The following is a 24,304-nucleotide window of genomic DNA, read 5'->3' as shown; positions in this document are numbered from 1 at the left end:
GCACAGTGGTTAAATGCCCCTAGTTCAAGTACCCAGTGCAAAAAAAAAAAAAAAAAAAAAATACAGAAGTTCAAAAATCAAGGGAAAATTCAGAATGTTTGATAAAAACATACCAAAGTTTCACAACCACTCTCCTTAGGGCATGTGCCCCAGGTTCTCCTTCTCCCTATGTCATACCAACTTGATAACTGATTTTATACCAAATTTTGATGTACAGCTAACAAATTATAGCAAGATTTCAGTATATATGAATCCAATTTGCAATTTAACATCACTTAAGTAACTGCAAGCTTCCTATCACTAAAATAATTAATAGAAAGCTAAAGATTCTTATATATTTAAGTTACTATGTAAATATTATTTTAAAATTATATTTATTTGTGCATTATATCTGAATTCTCATATTACTTACTTATTTTCTCAAGCACATTATTTTCTAGGACTATTTTCTTCTTTAGTGCAACAAAGATCATCTTGCTTAATAATGCTGAAGTACACAAATGGCTGGGAAGTGTTTTTGTATCTTGTTCCTTAAAATCTGTTTTAAAACACTCATAATTTAAACTCAGTCTTCCCTCTAAAAGCGGTCTGTATAACCACTGTGAAAAAAAAAATACATACAATTATATACAAAAATCATTAACATTCTAAATTATTTACTATCTATGTAATTCATGCAGGAAACAGCTGAGGTTATTAGAATGTATAGTTTATTAATAAAACCTCAAAAACATGGAAGTTTGGTTTTTATTACGGGAAATTATCAACATGTATATTTCTTCAAGATTTCTAAGGACAAAACCAAGTCTCATTCACCTTTACACCCAGCTCTGACAATGTCAAAGGCAAAACAAGATACTCATTTTTTTCTTTCCCCAGAACAAAATAAAATATTCAAGTCTGTATGAAATCCAAACTTAAGAATGTGATATGCACTCTCCAATCTCAAACATACCTGAATAGGAAGAGACTGTCTCATCTCTTCCCACTCACTGTTGTTTGGCATTACACTTCCAATATAAACTCCCAAAAGATAAGTACCTTCACTCTCTAGAAGTGTATTTAACAAATCATCAACAGCAGACAAGAGGACCTGCAGACTGAAAATAATGTAAAGAATTTAACTGTTGTAATTATGCTATGACCAGCTTTAATACTCTAATAGATAATAGCATACTTGAAAGAAAAAAGACAAAAATAGAAATAGCAGTAAATGACGCCCTCTTCCCTGTAGACATACAGTCAAACAAAATAGAGAGCTGCTTCTATTTCATAATGAAGGGGACTAGACCAATTTCAGATCCGATATTTCTGAAATACAACTACCTTATTTCATGAAAAGAGCACAATTCTTTGATCCAACCCCAAAAACCTCTATAGGCACTGTTTCCATTCTTATTATATGTATTTAGGTATGATATGTGAAATATATTTGTAATTCAATAAAACAACCAAGAACAATGAATACACATGTCATGAGAGATTACACTTAAAAAATCTACACCAGCCTTCAACACAGGATAGTAATAACACCATATCACTGACCACAAATTAGCAGTCCAGCAGATAAAACAAATCATTCTTCAATTAATTGAAAGTTTAATGGAAGATCATTTAAAAAAATTGTTTTGGAAAAAAATGTGTATATTTGCATCATCTCTTAGAGTCCTATAAGTTATTTTTCATAGGCACTCACACTAATCATGGAATCTTATTTAAGGACAATGGTTTGGTATAAAAGAGACACTGTGCAATTGTCTACAAAAAATTTACCTTGTGTTATCCAAAGATGAAGACTGAGCTTGTGTCTTCAGCCACAGAGCAGACGAATGTAGGAAGGTACTCTGTTTATGTGTACTGCCAGTTTGATGAACCAATAAATTTACACCAGAGAGCCAAGTATTTTTCAGTTTACAGATTAGAAAATCTAAAATTAAGATGTTAATAGGAATTTATAATCTCACTGAATTAAATCTCATCAATACAAAATGTCTTAAAGAACTCATTGCAGATCTGTGATATTTAAGATATCATTTTAAAAATAAAATAAAAATTCAATTGCTAAAAATTAACTGTGCTGTACACATGCAACACTACAAGCTAGCCTGTATCATATAAATGTAAAATGGTAAGATTTTATAAGTTAAGTCATTTACTGCTCTGAACTTCTTTACTAAAGAAGTTTTCCTTTTGGAGATACAATAAGGAGATCACTATTTCCAAACAGACAAGTTAGTATTAAAGTAGGGGCTGGGGAAGAAGGGTTCTCTATCATATCATTTTTTATATCCCTTTGATAAATAAATGGGAGTTGACACATAGGGCAAGAAAAAGTTTTGCAATGATCTCACATAATCTCAACTTCATTTTGATATGCACCAAGACAGAATGTTTCTTACAATAACAAAGAAATAGTATTTCCCTCTTCTTATGAATGAGGAAACTGAGGCATCAAGAAATTAAGCAAACTGCCAGAGCTACTAAGTAGAGAGGCTAAGATTCTAAATTATCTATTATACCCCCTTCCAAAACTATTTCTTTGATCAAGTAACACCTAATCTTTAATTTGGTTTCTAAAACTGATTTATACAAGATTGTAGATATTTACTTATAATGCTTTAAACTTTCAAACACGTTATGATTCAATTAATAAAGCCTGGGCACTTACACTCACTATGAAGGTCAGAGCCGGAGATTCCCAACAAAATATTTGAGCAGTAGGCTATTACCTGGCAAATGTGTTTTTTCTTTGCTCTCAGCACATAACTGAAAGAGAGTTAATAATAAATCTTCAGATGATGGCATTAGCAAGCATCCTTTTGCTGAGCTGAAATAGTTATACGCCACATCACAGATAAAAGACACTGATGAATCACTATTTTCAGCTTCTGACAATGTCTTTGTTTTGTATAGAGTTTCATGAAGTTTATCAATAATTCTTCCAACATATACTTCTCCAATCAAGTAATCTAGAAAAAAAAAAAAGTCCAAACAAAAAATAAAAAATATTAACAGTGTATTTTAAAATATCTTACCTTGAATTAGCTTTTTTATGTGAATTTTTAAAAAATATTTTTATTAGTTATAGATGGACACAATCCTTTATTTTGTTTATTTTTTATGTGGTGCTGAGAATCGAACCCAGTGCCTCATACATGCTAAGCAAGTGCTCTAAAAACTGAGCCACAACCCCAGCCCTTTATGTGGGTCTTTTAAGGTGCTCATGTATTACATAAAAGATTACATTAACAAATCAATCTGTCCTGACACATAAAAGTCCAAAGATAAAGCAGTTTTAAATTAAGTTAAAAAAATTGCAATAGTTTACAAAATTAAGAGTAGCTTTGCCATATCCAAAACATTTTGAATAGAAAATACTAAATACCTTTGGAGTCACACTATGAAGATGAATAAACATTTAGTGTACTTTAAAAAAAAAAAAAATCAAGATATTTGAATAAGTCTCATTAATCTGAACCAATAATTTGCAATCTGAGCAAGGAATCCCCTCAAAAGGTGAAAAAAATTATTATCTCCTGCTAGAGAACAAAAAACATATTTTCCCTACCATTTTTAACATGTTGGGATAATACCAAGCTTAGAAGAGTCCATTCTTCCGAGAAGTGAGAATCTGAAGACAAGGTGGGTTCCAAGTTCTTATTACAAAGACCATCTGCCAAGGCAACCAGTTTCTCTCCAAGGATATTGCCTTTTAGCCAAGAAGTTACTAAAGCATGTTTATCTGAACTAGAACATGCCTAAAACCATAAAATTAAAGCAAAGATTAGAAGCAAGATCAAAAAGTACAAATTTCTAAATTATTATCTGTACCATTATCACCACCCTTCATCATGATGGCCGTAACTTTATCCCCCACTCCTCCTCATCCTAGTGTTCAAGAAAGATTGGTATATACCCTGTTCCCCACTACCTCTGGTTCATGTACACTTCCATGTGTTACAATGTTTATCCTCCCAACCATAAATATTACCCCTCTTCTTTATCAAAACCCCATCCACTCTTTGAAAATCAGTTTAAATCCCACCTGCTTTATGACATCTTCCCCCATCCACTCTAGCCCACAAAGATCACTGCTTTTCTCTGAATTTCTAAAGCACTTACTGGATTGTATTATTACTTAAATGTTTCATCTGTGTATGTCTTGTCTTTCCAATGAGATTGTAAGTTCCTTGAGAGCAGAGACTGTCTTAAACTTCTTTGATACCTGCTATCAACACTGCAGTTATGTTCAACGAATAATGAATGGATGAACTTTGAAGATAAGATTTATAAATGTTCTATAGATATGACATTTTGTTCATTAATTTTGCTAAAATTAAAGAACAATTAATGTATTATAATGGTAAATTACTTCAATATGAACAAATGGACTTATTTCCCCAAATTCTATGAAACAGAATTACTGGGGATAGGTATCTGACAGCAACTTATTTATTTGCATTGGGTGGAGAAGTAAGGAAAAAAACTTGTAAATCCACCCCCAAAAGCATGCTGATCCATGTTCCCAGAGCTTCTTTTGCTTTATGGGCTGAGAAGAAAGGAATTTGCAACTTGGTTCATTTCAAAGCAATCTGGAAAAAAAAAATCCAAGTGCGGATTGGGTAGTGCCTGATAAACTGCTTATCCTTTTATTTAAAAATTATAAGTAATCAGAGCTTATATTTTAGTCCAAGCTTTACCATTAAACTAGCCTTATGACCTTGGACAAATCTCTTAACCATCCTGGGCCTATCTACTAATTTGAAAACTAGAAAGATTAACCTACAGAAACCCAAAGGTCCTTTTATGATTCCAAATTTCAGTTTTGTTTTTTTTTTTGTTCATTTTTAAATAAACTGATTTTATAACTCTACCTAAAGAAACAGGTTCTATAAATCATTTAAAAATATTTAGCATTTAAATGGCTATAATACTGGCTTTCCTAAATTAATTTACCAAATAATCCAACCTATTCTATAGAATTCTTGTAGTAAAAAAAAAAAAAAAAAACTTCTGAGTAAAATGTCTCTCAAGTTAGCAAGTCATAAAGTTCAACATCTTATGCACTGACATGTTTAATGTAAAAATCCAGGCAGCTGTAAGGAGATGCAAGGCTAATGAGTCATAGAAACACAGGAGGCAAATACTAGCTAGGAACTTCCAAACAGTATGCTGGAAGCAGATATTCTTCTAAAAAGGTCTGAATACTAGGACTACCTGGTAGGAGTTATCAGTCTATGTTTATCTAATTATTGACCCCTGCTGAGGATGTAGCTCAGTGGTAGAGTGCTTACCTAGCAAGCCTGAGGCCTTGGGTCCAATACCCAGTACTGCCAAAACAGTACTCATCATTCTAATTATTGACTCCCTCAGCTGAAATTCTAGGCTTATCAAGCAGCCGTGTGATAATTTGGCATTTCATGTAGCTTGGCTATGGGAAAGGAGGCACTGAGTAAATTAATAGTGTGCCTGGTAAGTTATACGTTCATTGAATAATAAGAAATGTAAAATTTTGTATGTTTTGTAAAAGTAAACTACTGGGGAAAATGGGAACTTATTGTTTAATATACACCAAGTATGGGTCTTACAATACAAAAAAGTTCTAAGGACTGGTTGCACAACAATGTGAATATACTTATCACCACTGAACCGTATATTAAGAAATGGTTGGAACAGAGTTAGGATATATATAAATCAATGTTAGCATGCATAAGGCCCTGAGTCAATTCCCTTCCTTCCCAGGAAGGAAGGAAGGAAGGAAGAAAGGACGATAAACTTTATATTAACTTTAAAAATAGAAAAAAAAAAAACTTGTAAAACAAAAAAGCAACAAATGCTTTAAAAGGAGGAAGAATTTTAGATGGCTAGTCATTCTAGTTGGAAAAACATTATAACATATCTTCATTAGAAAGGAATACTTAAGCCATTTTTTAAAATTCTAAGTTGTGTGTTCTTTATTTTCACCATTAATATTCCTATTAAGTCAAGTTACATGTCACACAAAAGCTGGAATATTTTAATTTGCCTTCACAGTATTCCAGAGTAGGGAAAATTTAATTTTCTGAACTGTTCTAGCAAAGGTACAACCACTCAATTCACTTCTACAAAAGATAAAGTACCTAGGATAAGAGTAGCAACTTGCATACTTAATTAAAAGATAATAAAATGTTTAATTCTCCCTGCATTGCTTGTTAGGAAAGAAACACTGGCTTTCCCAGAAATTGTTTGTTTTTCCCTGATATGCCTAACCAGAAGAATAACTGTACAAAAAGGCAAAACTAAATGTCTTCTCAAATTAAGGTAAGGAAGTTACAATAGTAAGGAAGTTCTCTAACACAGATACCCGATTACCTGGCCATATTCAGTGTGTGAATATAACTGTGGCTTTGACTTTTCTATACCTACAAATACAAAAAAGAAAGAAAAAAGCCCAAGATACCTTTTGAATAACCTGATGAAGAGAATTCCATTCCAGGTCCTCCTGAAAGAAGAAAAGGAGTTAGAAACAATATGCTAAAATGAACAGCAAAACTTTTTAAAGTAATGAAATCTCCGTGTAACCAATCCAAAACTAAAACATTTCGTCCGATTTTAAAAATTATGGACTGAAAGAACTCACCCTTTTATTCCTAACTTTTTGTCATTTTGTTTTGCTGAACCTGCCCAGAAGCCTCAGATACTTCCCAATCAAAAATACATTGGGTTATTTTGTTTTCTTTTGTTTTGGGGTGTATGAGGTGCTGGAAATTGAATCCAGGGCTTTGTGCATGAGAGGCAAGCACTCTACCAACTGAGCTATATCCCCAGCCCATATTGCTTGTTTTTACACTGACATTCATAGGCAAGAAATAAAGCAAAAACAATCCCAAGAAAACTTCTTACTCTCATTTATTATTACAATAACTTAGAAAGATATACAAAAGTAATACCTTGGTTAGATCATCCAAGACATCTTTTCTTTCTACGTCACTGTCACAGCAACAGAGGGCACTATACAAAATGTCCACCAGGAAACCAGCATCTTTCCTTTGATCTTCATTTAGCCAACCTATTAGTTTACGATATAAAAATTGCACTGCAGGATTTTTTTGTGCAAGTTTGGTTATTTCAAGAGGTTTGCCTTTGACAATACTCTCTTTTTCATCACCAAGGAGCATTTTAAATACTTGGCTTGAAGAGAAGGAGTCAAGAAGAGTAGACAGAAACCTTAAATGTTGCTCTGACTTTTGTTCATTAACATAATTAATACTCATCTCTGCAAGTTTACAGACCAAGTCTTCCAAAGGTTTTTTCCTTAGAGGAGACATAATGTCTGAAGAATTATTAGTGAGAAAAGATTCAGATTCAGTTGGTAATTCAGAGGCTTCACTGTTCTCTCCTTCTGAAGATACATATTTTTCAATCTCTTTATTACCTTCAGATGTCTGATCAGCAAATCTAACCTTACCATTTTTTTTTTTATTTGATTTCAAGGAGCTCTTTGGCTTCTGAAGGACCTCTAACAGGTTAGATACACCCAAAACAGATTTAACATCAGCCTCTGGCTCATTGATTTTCTCGACACAGATCTCTGATAGTTTTTCCCAGAAATTGAACAGTACATTCTCCAAGTTTTGCACCATTTTATCATCTTTTTCTATGTCTGCTTTAGCTTCCCAGGAACTTAAAGTTTCTGCTAAATGGTTAAATAATTGACCATGTTGCAATCCTGGATCTTTGAGAACTGTATCAATAAAAGGGATCAACTGAAAGAGAAAGTAAAATATATAAACATTCAGTTTTCAAGAAAAATAAATTTTAAACAAATTTATGACTATAAAATTTCATATTTAATAACCAAAAAACAATTTTTCCTCAGAACTGTGAAAAAAAGATCATTTTTCTATCATACAAAAAGCTTAATGATTCTACCATATTCCACCTGAAATTATTTATTTTTGTGCTATGATTAACCATGATTTATAATCCAGTTTTCTTTGCATCTTCATGACTTTTTCAGGTAATTTTTGCTTTTCTTTCTTTTACAGGAACATCTAGATATGAGACTACAAGTAAAAGATGAGGCCTAAAGAATTCATAACTTCTTCTTAATAAATTTCAAAGGTAAGAGAAGTTACCTATCTAAGACAACAACAACTAAGATCTAGTCTTCTGTAATTTCATTAATTTCTTATTGTAGGGACCATACTGTGGAACCTGCTTTCATCACTAGATTTAAAAGCCAAGCCCAACTGCTCACAAAAGTATAAATGTATTTGAGTATTTTAAAAGTAACAAGATGATATTATACAATTTAAACTTAATAACAAAAGATAACAAACAGCATCTTTCAAATTCAGAAAATTTTGCACTGTATATATCTCAAACAGGATTTTAAATCCAGAACTTGGAGTATTTAATCAGCCTAATGCATAGTCATTTGATATTATATTACACTAGAAACTAACAAAATAGAATTTTTACTTACTTGGTCGAACATACACATTATTTAAATAAAATCTATATATGGAAGGCTAACTACTGAAAATGGCAACAAGACACAATGAGCTTATGTCTTTATTATATTTGTACAAAGCATTGATGATTTTCATGTTAAGTACCTGATCATTGACGAGCATCTGTTCAATCTCTTCCTCGCCTAAGTTTTGTTGCATTATAAAACGTAAGCATTCAAAAAAAGCAGACACTACTGCTGAACACTCTGAAAAGCTGGTTCTAATTCTCTCTGTTGCCAGCCTAAGAAATAATAAATAACTATAGATTACTCTTTCATGAATAAGAACATAAGAAGAAATAGAAATTTGAACCATAACTGTATATCTTTTACTAAGTGAAAAGATTTTTCAAGTATTAATAAACAACTATAAAATTTATCAGTGAAAAACTGGTTCATTTTCTGCATTAAGGCATTTGTTATCAATATTAGAATAATATAACATTTGAAAAATGGACTATTTCTTCTAGGAATTTCACCATATTTACCTAGCTTTTTGCTAGGTACTAATAAGAAGCCTTGAGAGTACCCCAAAAAAGAAGTCTGGGCTGGAGGTATAGCTCAATGACAGCGTGGTTGCCTAGCATGCATGACACCATGGGTTTAGTAGTATGGTGGGGTGTGGAGGAACAATACTGAGCTGAGTATACTCTCAGGTGTTTTAATCCCAGCCACTTAGGAGGCTGAGGCAGAAGGGACCCTTGAGTTCAGGAGTTCAAGCCCAGCCTGGACTACTACTCACAATGAAACCCTCATTTCAGTAAAAAATAATAATAATAACAATAACTCCAATTGTATTTTTCCAAAAAGTTTAACAGTATTTAATGAACAGCAAAACAATTTGGAGAAATTCAAATAAGAATATAAACAAGAAAATGTCCTTTGCTTTTAAAAACATAGAATTTAAATTCTTTACCCTGCTACTAGAGAGGTGAGGAAATTTTTGAAGAAATCCAACTTTGGATCTGTAATGGACTGAGGCAATTTGCTGATAAATGGCAGAAGATACGGATATATGACTGTAGCTAGGCCCCGACCACCATCACGAACCACAGTCGACAACTTTGGAAACACACTTTTTTTTGCATTTACATGAAGCCAACAGTCCTAACCAAAGAAAAGATTATAATAATAATGAGAGATCATAAACACTTTTCAATTGAGACATAGACATATAGACTCTCAAAAATAAAAATCAAATATTTTACCTAAAAAAGACTAAAATCTCACCATCATTAAAACAAAAATCTAAAATTATAAATATACTACATATAAAATCACATATTCCGTATGCTTACAGGACAATATTAATCAGGAATAATTATTTAATTTAAAGTATTTTCATAAAAGCTGGTCTCTTAAAGAGACAAATTATATTTTATCTTATATAAGATTCAGGCATGCTGACTATACTGAAACATAGATTCAAAAAATAATTAATATTGGCCAAACACAAAGTAAAATAAAAATCTCTACACCATTTTTATAGTCACTTGAATATTTGTACTAAATTTAGATTAAGTATTTATTTCCAAGAGGCATTTTTCCAGTAAGTCTTAGATATTATTATCTGATGGTATCTCTCTCATATTGTATCTAAGATTTCTAAAATACAACTAGAAAGAAAAGTGTTCCCCCAAAGCATAAATGTGCCTCTCTTACATACCTCAACAGTTGTAAGTGTATAGAGTACAGCCTCCCAGAGTGCTGGACAAACAACTGGGTCACTGTCATCAATGCTAAGTAGAACAGATGGGCTCACTTTGGAAGCTTCATCTTTCATTAAATGTGGAATGCGTTGGCACAAAGCAGACACTAACTCAAAATATGCTGAGCGGATCTAAAAGAAGCAATAGAAAGGTGAATTAAATTAAAACCTAGTAAAGTTTGATAAGATTTATTTATGGTAGTAGCAGATAAGAATATTCACATAAACACTGCCACTGATAAAACTAAATAGCTATAAAAATACTTTTTAAAATCTACTTAAGAATATCAAATGGCTAAAAAGACATCAGGAATTATAAAGGCAAAGTAAAGGCAGAAAGATTTAATTTAACATTTTCAATGGGGGCTGGGGATGTGGCTCAAGTGGTAGCGCGCTCGCCTGGCATGCCTGAGGCCCGGGTTCAATCCTCAGCACCACATACAAACAAAGATGTTGTATCCTCCGATAACTAAAAAATAAATATTAAAAAAAATTCTCTCTCTCTCTCTCTCTCTCTCTCACTCTCACTCTCTTTATAAAAAAAAAAAAAAACATTTTCAATGACTAAAGTAAACACAATTCCTTTTTCTTAGCAGAATCCTCATTTGGGGCCTATAAAACAGCCAAATGAACAAAAAATAAGCCAAGTGGAGTGTCCATGCCTGATTGCAAGTTTGAGGTCAGCCTCAGCAACTTAGTGAGGCCTTAAGCAACTTAGTTAAGACCCTTCTCAAAAAATAAAAAGAGTAAGGGATGTGGCTCAGTGGTTAGGTGCCCCTGGGTTCAATCCTAGTACCAAAATAACAAAAAAGAAAAAAAAAAAAAAAAGGAAATTCTCAAACCTTATAAAATCTACAGGAAACACCATACTTAACATTGAAAGTCTAGAACTATTTCCACTGAAGTTGGAAACATGAAAAATATGCTATCACCACTTCTTAACATGGTAAGAGGACAAATAAACAATACAAAATAAGTCAATACAAATAAATAAGAGGGAAAAAAAGATTTGAAAAAGAACCCAAATAACTATAAAACCCAAATAACTATAATTGCAGGATTATAACAAGATAGAGAAAACAATAAAATCTACACAAACAATTTTGAGAACTAACTGGAGTCTAGAAGAGTGAAAGAGTTAACTGGATACAAAATTAGCATATAAAAGCACAGCCTCCCTACATAACAGTAGAAACAAAGTAGAAAATGAAATAAGAAAGCCCATTTCATAATAACAATAAAAGCCACAAAGACATATTCACTGTAAAGAATACTAAAGCATTCTTAGATGCAAAGGACCTAAATAGCAAAATGTACTTTCCCAGCTGTGGTCAAACAAAGTGATGTTCTGCCTTCTTATTTTAGTTCTTAAACTATAGAAAGTATTCTTTTCAGGCTTTACCGTATTCTTTTCAGGCTTTACCGTATCTTTTAAAACTCTGTGCTTTTGGTTGATGATTTTCACATTTTAAATGACCTCCAAGTACAGTGCTGAAGTGCTGACTACTGTGTCTAAGGGCAAGAAAACAGTGATGTGCCTTACAGAGAAAATGTAGCAGATAAGCTTCATTCAGGCATGAGTTCAGTGCTGCCATTTGTGAGTTTACTGTTAATGAATCAGATACACACAGTGTTTTAACTAGAAACCCATAAGAAAAGGCTGTATTGATCAGTTTAAAAAAAAAAAAATGCAACCAGAAGCTCATAGAAACCTAACTCTGTATTTTCCTTAGAAGCAAAGCTTTAGTATTCACTAATTCAGTAGTCATACTGTCACAGAATATAAACTACTATGAATAATGAGAATGGACTATACAAACAAAATACATACATTAAAAACGTCAGAAGGATCAGCCAGTGGAGATGGAAAAGGGGAGAGAGATAGGGACAAAAGAGAAAAGATAATATATTAAATGAGAAGAGTGCTACACACATGAACAATTTTAAGGGATCATGAACAAAGAAATGATAATTCAAGGTTGAACCTGAGGCTCAAACTAAATTAAAAACGTGAAAATAGACAGTTGAGGTGGAGCTTGGTCGTAAAGCAGGTACTCAGCAGGCAAGAGTTCCCTGGATTCAATCCCCAGGCATGTTTGTGTGCACGCACATACACACACATACACAAACACACACACACACAAAAGAACGAAAAAAAAAAGAACACCATTCTAAAAGAGAGGTACTTCAGACCTAAATGACCCACCACAGGATGTGCTTGCAGAATTTTAAATATAAACAATAAACATAAAATATAAGCATAATCATTTAATAAGAAATGTCTTGAAATTTAAAAAAAATAAACTTAAAGATACCTGTGGTACATTGTGTTTTCCATATTTCCAAAATTTATTCTGTGATAAAAGAGACTTAAATTTTTCCTCCAGAGAATCAAGCTCATTATCAGGTAAGAGGCAAAGCAATTTCTTTAATGCCAATAAAGAACAAGTTACAACTCGATAGAATTTAGCTTCTCTTTCTTCCTCTGGAACAGTTCTTTATTTAAAAAGAAAATAAATATACATAAGAATTGAGAATAAGTTAAACTACATAATTTGCATCTCTATTTTAAATGTTTTATCATTAAATATCTACCAAAGTTGCTTTATTTCTATCTTCTGCTCTTCCCTTTGCCAATTCTCTTCAAAATGCAGTTTTACTACTAGTACTAAGTGAAAGAAGATGAAAAATTATTGCTTGAAATGACTGAACAAGTATGCTGCTCTCTGTAGCATGTACTGGGGGGATTCTAGTAAGGATATCAAAGCATCTCTGATTACATTCCTTTATTCAGTCTTAAGTTTAATTAGAACATAAAAGTAAATAAAACAATCAAGCACAATTCGGCCTGTCTATAATTCTAGCCACCTGAGAGGCTGAGGCAGAATGATCACAAGTTCAAGGCTATGCTTGGCAACTTAGCAAGTCTCAGAAAATAAAAAGGGCTGGTGATGTAGCTCAGTGATAGAGTATCTGCCTTCTTGCATGCATAGGCTCTGGGTTCAATCCCCAGTACCACCAAAAGAAAAAAAAGAAATAAAACATTCTACTACTCTTTCAATAAAACTACTTTAGAACTACTTAGTTTCTTCAACTATTTTCAATGAGAAAACAGTTCCTAGTATGACTGTCATAAGATTAACACGGTAAAAATATATAAATATCTCTTTCTAATAGAACTAAATCTGCAGCTCCCAGATAGTTCTCATTAAATAGCAAGACAACTTGCAAGTAAAAGCATCTGGTATGTTGCAATATATTAAGTTCTCATCTCTGCATTTAGAATTCCTTATTTTTAGAAAATAGTATATTGAAATTATATCTGGTTATCTATGAGTAAAACAAATCATTAACATGAGTTACTTACAAACAATACAACTTACTGTGGGTCACTGAGTGTATCAGGTGTTTCTTTTAGAAGATGGTCTTGCAGCACCTAAAGATGGAAGAAAAATACCAGAGTCTTTAAGATTTTATTAAACCGTCAAGGATGAACAGAGAGAATATAGATAAGTTTATTTTTTTAAATCCCATAAACCTCATCTTACCTAAGCAAAATCAAGTAGTAAAACTAAAAGGTCTGAATTTTACTCACTGCCCTTTTCCTATCAATTTCCAAGGCTGACAGCTGCTGGGGTAAGAAGGACAAGGTACTCCTTTTCTACACTTCCAGTTCCCATCAAGAGAAATTTTCCACTAAATATTTTTGGTCACTTGTTCCTTTATTTCTCTTGCACACAGCAATGCAATGTAATAATGAATTAGTAAATCTTAGAAAGAAATTAGGCTCTACTTTCCTCTTCCTTCCAGGAATCTCCTGGCCCAGAGAGAACACACATTGTGCTCTGCTTTATCTAATAGGAAGGTCTAAAATTTTCAAATGTTGAGTAAGTCTGCCTACTTCTAGTGTGCAGTACCAGGGAATCCACTGTTCAAGTATCAACAGCTAACATTTATTGAGCTTTTCCACATGCCAGGTATTGCTTTAGGTATATTTTGTGCATAAACAAAATCACCCCTCATAACAACTCCATGAAATACAATTCCTGTTTTACAGATGAGGATAGGTAAGCACAGAACTTGCCCAAGGTCACACGCCTAAATAATGGCAAAATGGCAAAACCCAATGGTATGACACAGGGTCAGTAGTAGATAGTGTGTTATATTTTTTATAATGCCCCCCGCTCCAAATTTTTTTTTTTTGGTACTAGGGATTGAACTCAGGAGCATTTTAACACTGAGCTACATTCCCAGCCCCAATTTGGTTTTGGTTTTGTTTTTTTTTCTTTTTAGCAACTTGCTAAGTTCCTGAGAGCCTTGCTAAATTGCTGAAGCTGGTCTAGAGCTAGTGATCCTCCTGCCTTGTCTTCCTGGATCCCTACAATTACAGGCTTTCAACATCACATCCAACTATAATGCTGACACTTTGATCTTCGTTTTCCTAATACCTCTATAATAAATTGGCTTTGAACTTGGGAAAGTTATAACCCAATAGTTATAAAGAACTATGGCAGAGACAAATAACAGGAAAATAAAATGGAGAAAATAACCCACATGTGATCAAGTATCTACCCACAACAAAGCCAAAATCAAAAATTTTTAGAAAGGCCTATGAACAGACAAATCAGTTGTCTTTAAAACCATTTTTGCTGGGCATAGTGGCACACGCCTGTAATCCCAGCAGCTTGGGATGCTGAGACAGAAGAATCACAAGTTCAAAGCCAGCCTCAGCAACGGAGAGACACTAAGCAACTCAGACCCTGTCTCTAAATAAAATACAAAATAGGGGTGGGGATGTGGCTCAGTGGTCGAGTATCCCTGAGTTCACTCCCTGGTCTCCCCACCCCCCCCAAAAAAAAAAAAAAACATTTTCTCCAGACACAGTGGTATACACATATAATTCTAGCTACTCAGAAGGCTGAAGCAGGAGGATTCCAAGTTGGAGGCCAGCCTAAGGTTCAAAATAAAAAAGACCTGGGATATAGCTCAGTTGTGAAGCATCCCCAGCACCAAACCAAAACACAAATTTTTTTCCTGAAATTCTTAGAGTCTAAATCCATGACACCTCACGCTCATAACATTGATCATTTGGTATTTTAAATGAAGCAATGGAAGGATTAGGACTCCTTTTGAAAATATGGTTGAAGATACAAATCCTCACCCTAGGGGGAAAAAAAAAAAAAAAGCCCTCAATTAAAGCTATGTCCAAGAAAACAGTATCAGAACAGAATTAAGTCCGAGGACATCCAGCAGGTGGAAAGAAATCCCCATACCCTTTGAGGTCATGAAAGTCTTCTGTGCTGACTATGATCAAAGTAGAGGATAAAACTTTTATCCTGGCCAGGCGCGCACACGCCTATAATCCCAGGGCTCAGGAGGCTGAGGCAGGAGGATTGTGAGTTCAAAGCCAGCCTCAGAAATTTAGCAAGGTCCTAAGCAATTTAGCAAGACTCTGTCTCAAACTAAAATACAAAAAGAGCAGGGGATGTGGCTCAGTGGTTAAGGGCACTTGGGTTCAATCTCTGGTACCAAAAAACAACAAAAAACCTTTTTTCCTGACACACCTACGATGGCAGGTAAGAGAACTGTCATTGTAACAAATACCTTAAATGCTTAAGAAAAAAATAGAAAAAGTTTCAAAAAACTTACAATGGTAATTTCATCCTTACAAAATGCTATGGCTTCAGGCTGCTTGCTTGGAGGGAAAGCTGCTTCAAATGCGTCTTTTGCTGCACATGCCGCTGGTGTGTATGTATCACACTGCGCCATTAACCAATATCCCATTACACTTTTTAAGTAGGGAGCCAAGTGTTTCTTTACTTTTAGGATAAGTTTTTCAAAAGCTTGTTGTGTGGCTTCTCGAACCCGGCGGTCATGATCCTGTTGAAAAAACATGTCATTTTAAAATAAATACAAATACAGACATTTCTATTTAAGCTACAATGACCCATTATTAAGAATTCACCTGTGTACAGAGCCAAACTAAAAATCAATTTTTTGAGGGTATAGCTCAGTGGAAAAATACGTTTTGTATACATACAGCCCTAGGTTTGATACCCAGAATAACAACAGAGAAATGATTTTGAAATGTTGAGAACTTGGGATTTATTATATCAGAAATTATGTAAAATAATTAATGTTTCCTTTTTCCCCTTCCCCAGTAAGATTAAGATTGTATTCAAGACAGATTCAAAGCTGGGCACTGATCATGTAATTCATTCTCCTTCTTTGGCTGCAAATATACAAGGAAATAAAATAACTGCCAAAATTTATTACAACTGCAAAGTATCTGTGTCATTCTCTAGTAATGATCTAATTTCTGAAAATACAGACTCTAAACACTCTTTCAAACCAACATGATTTAAACTGCATAACAATCCTGACATAAGATTTCATAACTCTCACCAATAATGGATCACTTAAATGACAGTCACCATGATTTCACCTAAATATGTGTGTGTGTGTGTGTGTGTGTGTGTACACACAAACATACACAACAAAAATAAACTAGTAAATTCCTAATACTTACAAGTGAAATTTTACAGAAAATTCTTGGCCAATATGGAAGAACTCCTTTTACAATTTCTGTCTCTCTCTCTGTACACATGGTTCCAAATTCCTGCATGGCCTAAAAGTAATTTATTAACATCATTAAGTATTAACAACTGTAATATTGGCTACTGATTATTCTGTTCTGGAAGCTCAGTCTATTTTATGTAATGAGAGAAGATATTATTTCTGTGTATGTCATAGGGATTAATATACACAGTTGTTTCAGTCTATAAAAGTAGAAACTATTCAGCTGCTTTTTAAAGAAATTAATGTACAAACAAAAAAAATTTTTAAATCACAGTGCTGAGCTGGACACAATGATACCTCTGTCTATATCCCAGCTACTCAAAAGGGTTGAGGCAGAAGGATCATTTCAGACCAGAAGCTCTAGATTAGTCTAGACAATATAGTAAGACTCCATTTTTAAATAAAAGATAAAATTACATTCCTTAATAGTAAAAAACATATAGTCAAAATTCTAAAAATTTAAAATGTTTCAGAGCAACAAACTAATTTATAAGCCAGAAAGTGTTAACTAAACTTACAACAACATGTCAGAAAAAAGTATATGACTGTAAAAGAATTAATAACAATTTATTTTTCTTTGCACTGGATATGCCCATAACATTTGTTTTTTGTTTTTGTTTTTAAAAAAAGGTGTTTTTTGTTTATTTTATGAAAACAAGAAAACTTGCTTTTAATTTTGTTGTGACGTCTTTCTTAGAAAGTTTCCGAAGCACCATTCGGAAATCAGAATCTACAAGACTGTCTATTTCTTCAGCTCCTTGAATAGCAGGAACATAGCCTAGGTCACTATGAGATGTTCCAAAACCAATAAATCCAGGCACCGTTCCCTGTTCTTTGGCAAGGAGTTCTGCAGCTCGGCCACTGTTTGAAGGCTGATAAGAAAATAGGAAGAAAAGAAGTCAGATTCCAAGAAGAATTCAAATTTTAATTTTAATTACATAATTCCTTGACAACTCTCATAAGAACAAATTTTCGTGAATAATTTTTTTCCTAGTCTAAGATTTCATCTATTGCAAAGTTTCCCAAAGATGACTATTTCTGTCACCAAGAACTTATCAATAATGATCCTACAAGCTACCCACTATTTCCTGGTTTCAATGTTTTTGAACATTGAACAATGTTTTTGAAACCGTGGATACAATCCATTAGTGGCTTATGGTATCAACATAATGGGTCATTTGAGAATTTTAAAGAATAGAATAAAATTTCAAAAACCAGAATGCATCGCATGTGGTAAAATTTTCATAAATGTTATTTTGTCAAGTTTTTTTGTCAGATTTTCACATAAATAGCCCTTATTCACATATATGTGCATTTTATAATGATATAAAATTAAATGATAAATGGGTCTGATTTTTTTCATTTATCCATTCATTCAAAAGGTATGTAATTATTTATTTAATTTCAGTACTGGGGATAGAACCCAGGGGTGCTTAGCCACTGAACCACATCCCCAACCCTTTATTTATTTATTTATTTATTTTTTAGTTTTCGGTGGACACAACATCTTTATTTTTTTATTTTTTTATGTGGTGCTGAGGATTGAACCCAGCGCCCCGCGCATGCCAGGCGAGCGTGATACCCCTTGAACCACATCCCCAGCTCTCTTTTTATTTATTTTGAGACAAAGTCTCATTAAATTGCTTAGGTCCTCACTAAACTGCTAAGGATGGCCTTAAACTTGAGATCTTCCTGCCTCAGCCTGGCATGCTACTGGGAGTACAGGCATGTGCTACTGGGAGTACAGGCATGTGCCACTGTGTCCAGCCCAACAGAGATTTATTAAGCAATCACCATGGGCTAGATCTAATGACAGCTGCTTCTAGATAGAGTCCCTCAAGAGTAGATACATTTATTTCCACACACTCGACACCTAACCTCTTTGGGATAATATTACATTGTTATGGATACAAAGATCAATGCAATGGTCAAAATATAAAATATACTCTTCTGTTTGAACCATAGTCAGGGGTTTGACTGATAAACAATATAGTATTCCCTTAGTACTAAAAGTTAAACAGTTGTTACAGAGAAAGAAAATATTTGAACTATTTAAAAGAAAGTAACTTATTCATTATCATTTCAGCGGAAAATGCCTCAGTTCAACCACCATGATGATGTTACACTGGAATTACGACATCTATATTTCTATATTTCTTACTTCTCTATAGGGATATTTGCAAAGGGATATCCAAATGTGTGATACAAACAACTCGTATCTAGCAAAATCATGTTTGGAAAACTTACTTGACAAGGAATAATCTGGCCTACTTTCTAATCTAAACTGAGTAATCAGAAATAAAAATCATGGCCTGAATAACATTTTTTTTCCAAACTGCAGCATTTAAGACTAATTCAACAAAAAAAAATCTCTATATTTGAAGCTTTATTAAAATGAACTAATATTATTCACTTCAGTTTTCTCAATATTGGTACATGAATAAAGAGTACAAAGGTAATTAATGAATTATAATAAAATGCTGAAAACTAAATACAATGACAACAGGCTATTAGAATGTCACTTATAATTTCATTTGTAAACAGTTTTTCATTATAAAACAATAAGACTAATTGCCACTGAAGGAGTGAAGGCTACATTCCAAACTAACTTGAAATACCAAAGCTGACAACAATTACTAGGGTAGAATAAACAGTATCATATTTTCAATTTCCAATTTAAAAGTAACATTATTTTTTAATGTATTAATTGTATGTTTTACTCATGTCTACTTTGAATTTCTTTTAAGAGAGAGAGAGAGGAGTAAGAGAGAATTTTAATATTTATTTCTTTTATTTTTTATTTTTTTTTTTAGTTTTCGGCGGACACAACATATTTGTTTGTATGTGGTGCTGAGGATAGAACCCGGGCCGCACGCATGCCAGGCGAGCGCGCTACCGCTTGAGCCACATCCCCAGCCCCTCTACTTTGAATTTAAAATACAATTGCAATGATAATCTTTATGGGTTAGATGCTTATACACATACTTTAATCAAAATTAAGAACCTTGATTCTATTTTTGGCAATTAATTTTTCTTATCCTGTCTCTACTTCTGTCTACATTCTTTTGTACCTGGCTTCTGCAGGTATTTGAGGTAGCAACCCTTAGTCTAGGTTTAAAGACCAAACTAAAGAAGTCTTACAAGATCTTTCACACTGGTGGCAATGTCACATGCCTGTGATCCCAGCATCTGGGGAGACTGAGGCACAAGGATTGTAAATTTAAAGCCAGCCTCAGCGACTTAGCAAAGGCCTAAGCAACTTAGTTTGACCCTGTCTTTAAATAAAAAATTTTAAAGGAATGTGGCTCAGTGATTAAGCACCCTGGGTTCAAACCCCAATAGGAAAAAAAAGTCTTTCATCATCTGTTCATATGTCAACTTTTCCAAATCTTATCTCCTCTCTATCCAAACCTACTTTCTCTTAATTTTGCTGCCCTTGTCCATGTTCCAGTTCCAAATTGAATTCAAGGTTCCCTGAATATGTCACATGCCCTTTGCCCTTTCAAAATTCAATCTTTATATAAAATCCTTTCTCCAACTGAAAATTCTTCCTTTTCAATGCCTGTCAAACTTCTACTCATCCTTCAAAACACTCATATTTATAACATTTATCTCCCTCAGATCAGTCACCATACTTTTCTGTTCTCCCACGCTTTCTGCTTATACTGTATTATAATTATTTAATACATTATGACATTGGTTATGATCTGTCGCTATCTTCAAACCAATAGTTCAAGAACAGCAGACATTTCTCTATCATCTTTGCATAAAGGGCATGCAATACTCAATTTTCTGTTAAATGAATGTCACTCTAAAGTTCAATTCTAAACTCTGACATTTCCTGGCTTCATGAGCTTAGGCAAGTTAATGTCTCTAAACCTCAGTTTAGAGATAAGAGTAATTAACCCATTCCTTGAGTCCCTGTCAACATCAAACTTTTTTAATATAGATAGATTTATTTTAGTTGTAGATGGACACAATACTTTTTTTATTTTTATGTATTTTTTAATATAGATAGATAATACTATGATTTTAGTTGTAGATGGACACAATACCTTTATTTTATTTTTAAGTAGTGCTGAGGATCAAACCCAATGCCTCATGCGTGCCAGGTGAGTGCTGTACCACGGAGCCATAGCCCTAGCCCCAGCCCCAAACTTAAGTTTTTTAAACTTATTACTTAAACTTATTATCTTATTTAAACTTATTATTATTATCCAATAATAAGAGATTTCAGCAAGTAATGTCAAAGGATGCTAAAATCATTAATGAAAGCTTGTGGGAGAATAGTACATTCAGTCTCAGATTACCACTATTCATATTTGTTTTTAGCCAATGGAAAAAGATAACTTTATTTTTTAATGGAGTGATCAATCAGCATTTTTTTTAAATTTTTTACCTTTATTTGATATATTTATGTTTACGTGGTGCTGAGGATCAAACCCAGGGCCTCGAACGTGCTAGGCTAGTGCTATACCAGAGCCACAACCCCAGCCCCGGAAAAAGATAACTTTATAGTGGAGGATACACCTTAACCTAGTGATTAAACAAGTACCATTAATAATGGGACAAACAAAAGTCACGTGCCCTAGTGAGATGCACTGAAAAAGATGCATCAACTTTGAAGCATTTCTGTCAAAAACTGTTTCAAATCATATGGAAACCATTAGAAAATCTAAATTAAACAAAAACATTCACCCAGACTCTTCCAAGTTCTGAATGCTCCCCCAGTAGCAGGGGAAGGCAGGGAACCACTGGTAAAACTCTCTAGATCAAGGGAACACGGTTTTCAAATGACTTATCTTTTAAACAAGAAAATAAAAAGATTATAGAGAACACTACTGAGATGAGTACAGAATGTGAATACATGGCCAATTCTTAGTGTGTTATACCAAAATTAAAATTTCTGCATGTTATAATTGCTCTCAATTATGGAGAAGAAAGGCATTGTTTTTAGAAAATACATCCTAAAGTACTTAGGAGTTAAAGAACCCAATTTTGAAATGATGGTGGAATGGGATGATCATTATTATCCAAAGTACATGTATGAAGACACGAATTGGTGTGACTATACTTTGTATACAACCAGAGATATGAAAAATTGTGCTCTATATGTGTAATAAGAATTGTAATACATTCCACTGTCATATATAAATCAATAAAAAAGGAACCAATTTCTGCAACTAACTCTCCTAAGGTTCAGCAAAATACATAAATTGAGACTAAAAGCAAATGTGACCAAATGCTAACAATTGGTGAATCCAGGTAAAACACATACAGATTGTTGTTCTAATATTCTTGCAACCTTTGCTCATATTAAGAACTTTTCAAAAATATTGAAAAATGTTTTACAAGATAAATCATTAAGTGAAAATCCAAGTAAAGTACTTAGCACAGTACTTAAAGTAAGTTACTACAATTGTTGATATTACCTTCCAAAACAGACTTAAGTGACAGATCTAAATAAATACAACTTCAACATCAAAATTAACTGAATCCAAACAGAAGAAGGGCCTTTCCATAAAACTGGACATAACACATTGTGCATCATAAATTGTAACATTGTTACATCCCTAAGGATAAGAGCAACAGAAGTATCATATAAAAACACTTGCCTTCAAAATATTTACATCTAGTGGGGTGGGGTTGTGGCTCAGTGGTAGAGTGCTTGCCTCACGTGTGTGAGGCACTGGGTTAGAATCTCAGCACCCCATAGGGAAATAAGTGAATAAAGTAAAAGTCCACCAACAAGTAAAAAGAACTATTTTTACATTCCAGTGAAGTAAGTCGGTAAATTACGTAGTATGTTAAAAGTCATACATCCAGAGTAAACGTAGGAAAGAAAAACAGGGACTAGGGGACAGTATTTAGATTTAAAATAGGTCGACCACGGGAGATTTCATTGACATCACTGAACTGTCTAGAGGAAAATCTGGAGCCACCTAACAGAAGAGCACTGGGAACCTGCCAGGCAAGGCCAAGGCACAGTGAGGTCAGCGCAGCCAGATGAAGTGAGCTAAGAGGAGGGAGTTGGGGATGAGGCTGGATGGGAAAGAAGCAACAGAAAGCGGAGAAAGTCGCCCATAAACCATGTATATCACCTAAGGCCACTCACCTTTATCCGGAGGCACGAGGGGAGCCACGACAGGCTTCTGAGCAAAGGAAGGACATGGTCCGAGGTATCTCGCACGCCAAGCTCAAGGTAATTTCCTCCCACCAACTCTACCTCCCAGCCCCCAGCCCCGCAGCCCGATACCTCGGCCAGGTAACCTTCCAGTTGAAGCTGACACTGAACCATTTCTTAGTGAAAACCGTGCACGCTCTAGCATCGAACATCTTTTCTCTCACGATTGCCCAATCTGCTCAAAGACAGCCCATCCCGCCCTCAGGGACTCACAACAGAGAGGTCACACTCGACACGGAAACACACGCCTCCCCACAGCCACGCTCCAGACACCCTCAGGCTGCTCGCCCGGCGGAGCCACAGGCGGCGAGGCGCAGCCTCCCCAGTCGGCCAGGCCAACCTGCACTCACCCTCAGGTTCCCCTTGGTCCGCTGCTTGTTCTTCCCGCCCATGATCGCTGTAGCAGCCGCACTCTCAATCTGCAGCCCCGAGGTTGACACGGCCGGGCCACAACTTCCGGTCTCTTGTGCCGGAAGGGGACCTACAGTAACAACTTCCCCCGACCCTCCCCTTCCGCCTCCCACCCCGCCCTCCTGCCGCCCCACTTCCGCTCCTGACTCCAGCTGAGTTTCTGACCGTCGGTTGCCGGGGTCGCCACAATTAAAGTCACGCCTGCCTGCGTTTCGTCACTACTGACCAATAGGAAGCCAAGGTTTGGACCCGTGGCGCCAAATCCTGTCTTCCGTGCTTTCAGGGGCCAGAGTTGTTCGCTAGGATGTTGTTCTGAACTGTAGAGCGTGAGTTTCACATAAGGGTATCAATAAAATAATATAGTAGTACAACTGTAAGGCACCGATTTAAAAATATGGAAGAAATGATATTGTAGTGGCTGTGCAAAGCTAGGAAGGTGCTAGGTTTTTGAAGTGATGCAATCATTGGCAACACCTGTGCGTTTCACGCTCAAGCCCACCTTGGATCTAGTGTTACCGCTGTTGACCGGTGACGAGTCCTTGCTTCCCCAGTGTTGAAGAATAACACCAAAGAAGCACCGAGGCAAGGTCAGAGTAGAAATTAGAAGTTTATTAAAGGAGAGCAGAAAAGACTTCTCCCGGAGGAAGAAGGGGACCCAAGAGGTGGAATCCGTGGAAGTGAGGTTGTTTCCCCTTTTTATAGTTTTGGTGATGGAATGTAGGTTGGAAGGCCGGAGGGGTGGGACACAGGTGGGCCAAAGAAGTAATCTGCTCAGGAAGGACTTCTGAGTCAGCACCTTTTTGCTGGGGGCTGTTCATTAACATTTCTTTGAAGTGGACTTTCCATGAGTTGTCCTGCGTTTCCCGGAATCATTGCCAGCATGGCCTCCATTTTAGATTTCACTTGGCATTAGACCCTATTTATCTAA

At 34.8% G+C, this 24,304-nt stretch overlaps 1 protein-coding gene across 1 annotated transcript in view; it reads right to left on the bottom strand.

Moving 5' to 3' along the window:
* Ltn1 (listerin E3 ubiquitin protein ligase 1) overlaps window positions 1-23,429 on the bottom strand; it is a 46,118-nt gene extending 22,689 nt beyond the window's left edge. Inside the window, exons 1-16 of the mRNA XM_046430523.2 lie at window positions 23,316-23,429; window positions 17,450-17,653; window positions 16,732-16,830; window positions 15,852-16,082; window positions 13,586-13,638; window positions 12,518-12,698; window positions 10,161-10,334; window positions 9,411-9,601; window positions 8,601-8,736; window positions 6,930-7,745; window positions 6,440-6,481; window positions 3,569-3,758; window positions 2,730-2,969; window positions 1,774-1,927; window positions 956-1,100; window positions 413-599 (exon numbers count right to left, since the gene is read on the bottom strand). Of these exons, the coding sequence (XP_046286479.1) occupies window positions 413-599; window positions 956-1,100; window positions 1,774-1,927; window positions 2,730-2,969; window positions 3,569-3,758; window positions 6,440-6,481; window positions 6,930-7,745; window positions 8,601-8,736; window positions 9,411-9,601; window positions 10,161-10,334; window positions 12,518-12,698; window positions 13,586-13,638; window positions 15,852-16,082; window positions 16,732-16,830; window positions 17,450-17,653; window positions 23,316-23,357 (3,085 nt within the window). The 5' untranslated portion in view covers window positions 23,358-23,429. The remainder of the gene's footprint in view (window positions 1-412; window positions 600-955; window positions 1,101-1,773; window positions 1,928-2,729; window positions 2,970-3,568; window positions 3,759-6,439; window positions 6,482-6,929; window positions 7,746-8,600; window positions 8,737-9,410; window positions 9,602-10,160; window positions 10,335-12,517; window positions 12,699-13,585; window positions 13,639-15,851; window positions 16,083-16,731; window positions 16,831-17,449; window positions 17,654-23,315) is intronic.
* Between the last annotated feature and the right edge of the window lie 875 nt (window positions 23,430-24,304).

This window comes from Marmota monax, unplaced genomic scaffold (assembly GCF_021218885.2).
Source record: "Marmota monax isolate L192 unplaced genomic scaffold, Marmota_monax_Labrador192_F-V1.1 WCK01_AAM20220418_F8-fsc00016, whole genome shotgun sequence".
Classification (NCBI taxonomy): domain Eukaryota; kingdom Metazoa; phylum Chordata; class Mammalia; order Rodentia; family Sciuridae; genus Marmota; species Marmota monax.
The sequence above is the reverse complement of the archived record's forward strand: the minus strand, read 5'-3'. Positions and strand labels throughout refer to the sequence as shown.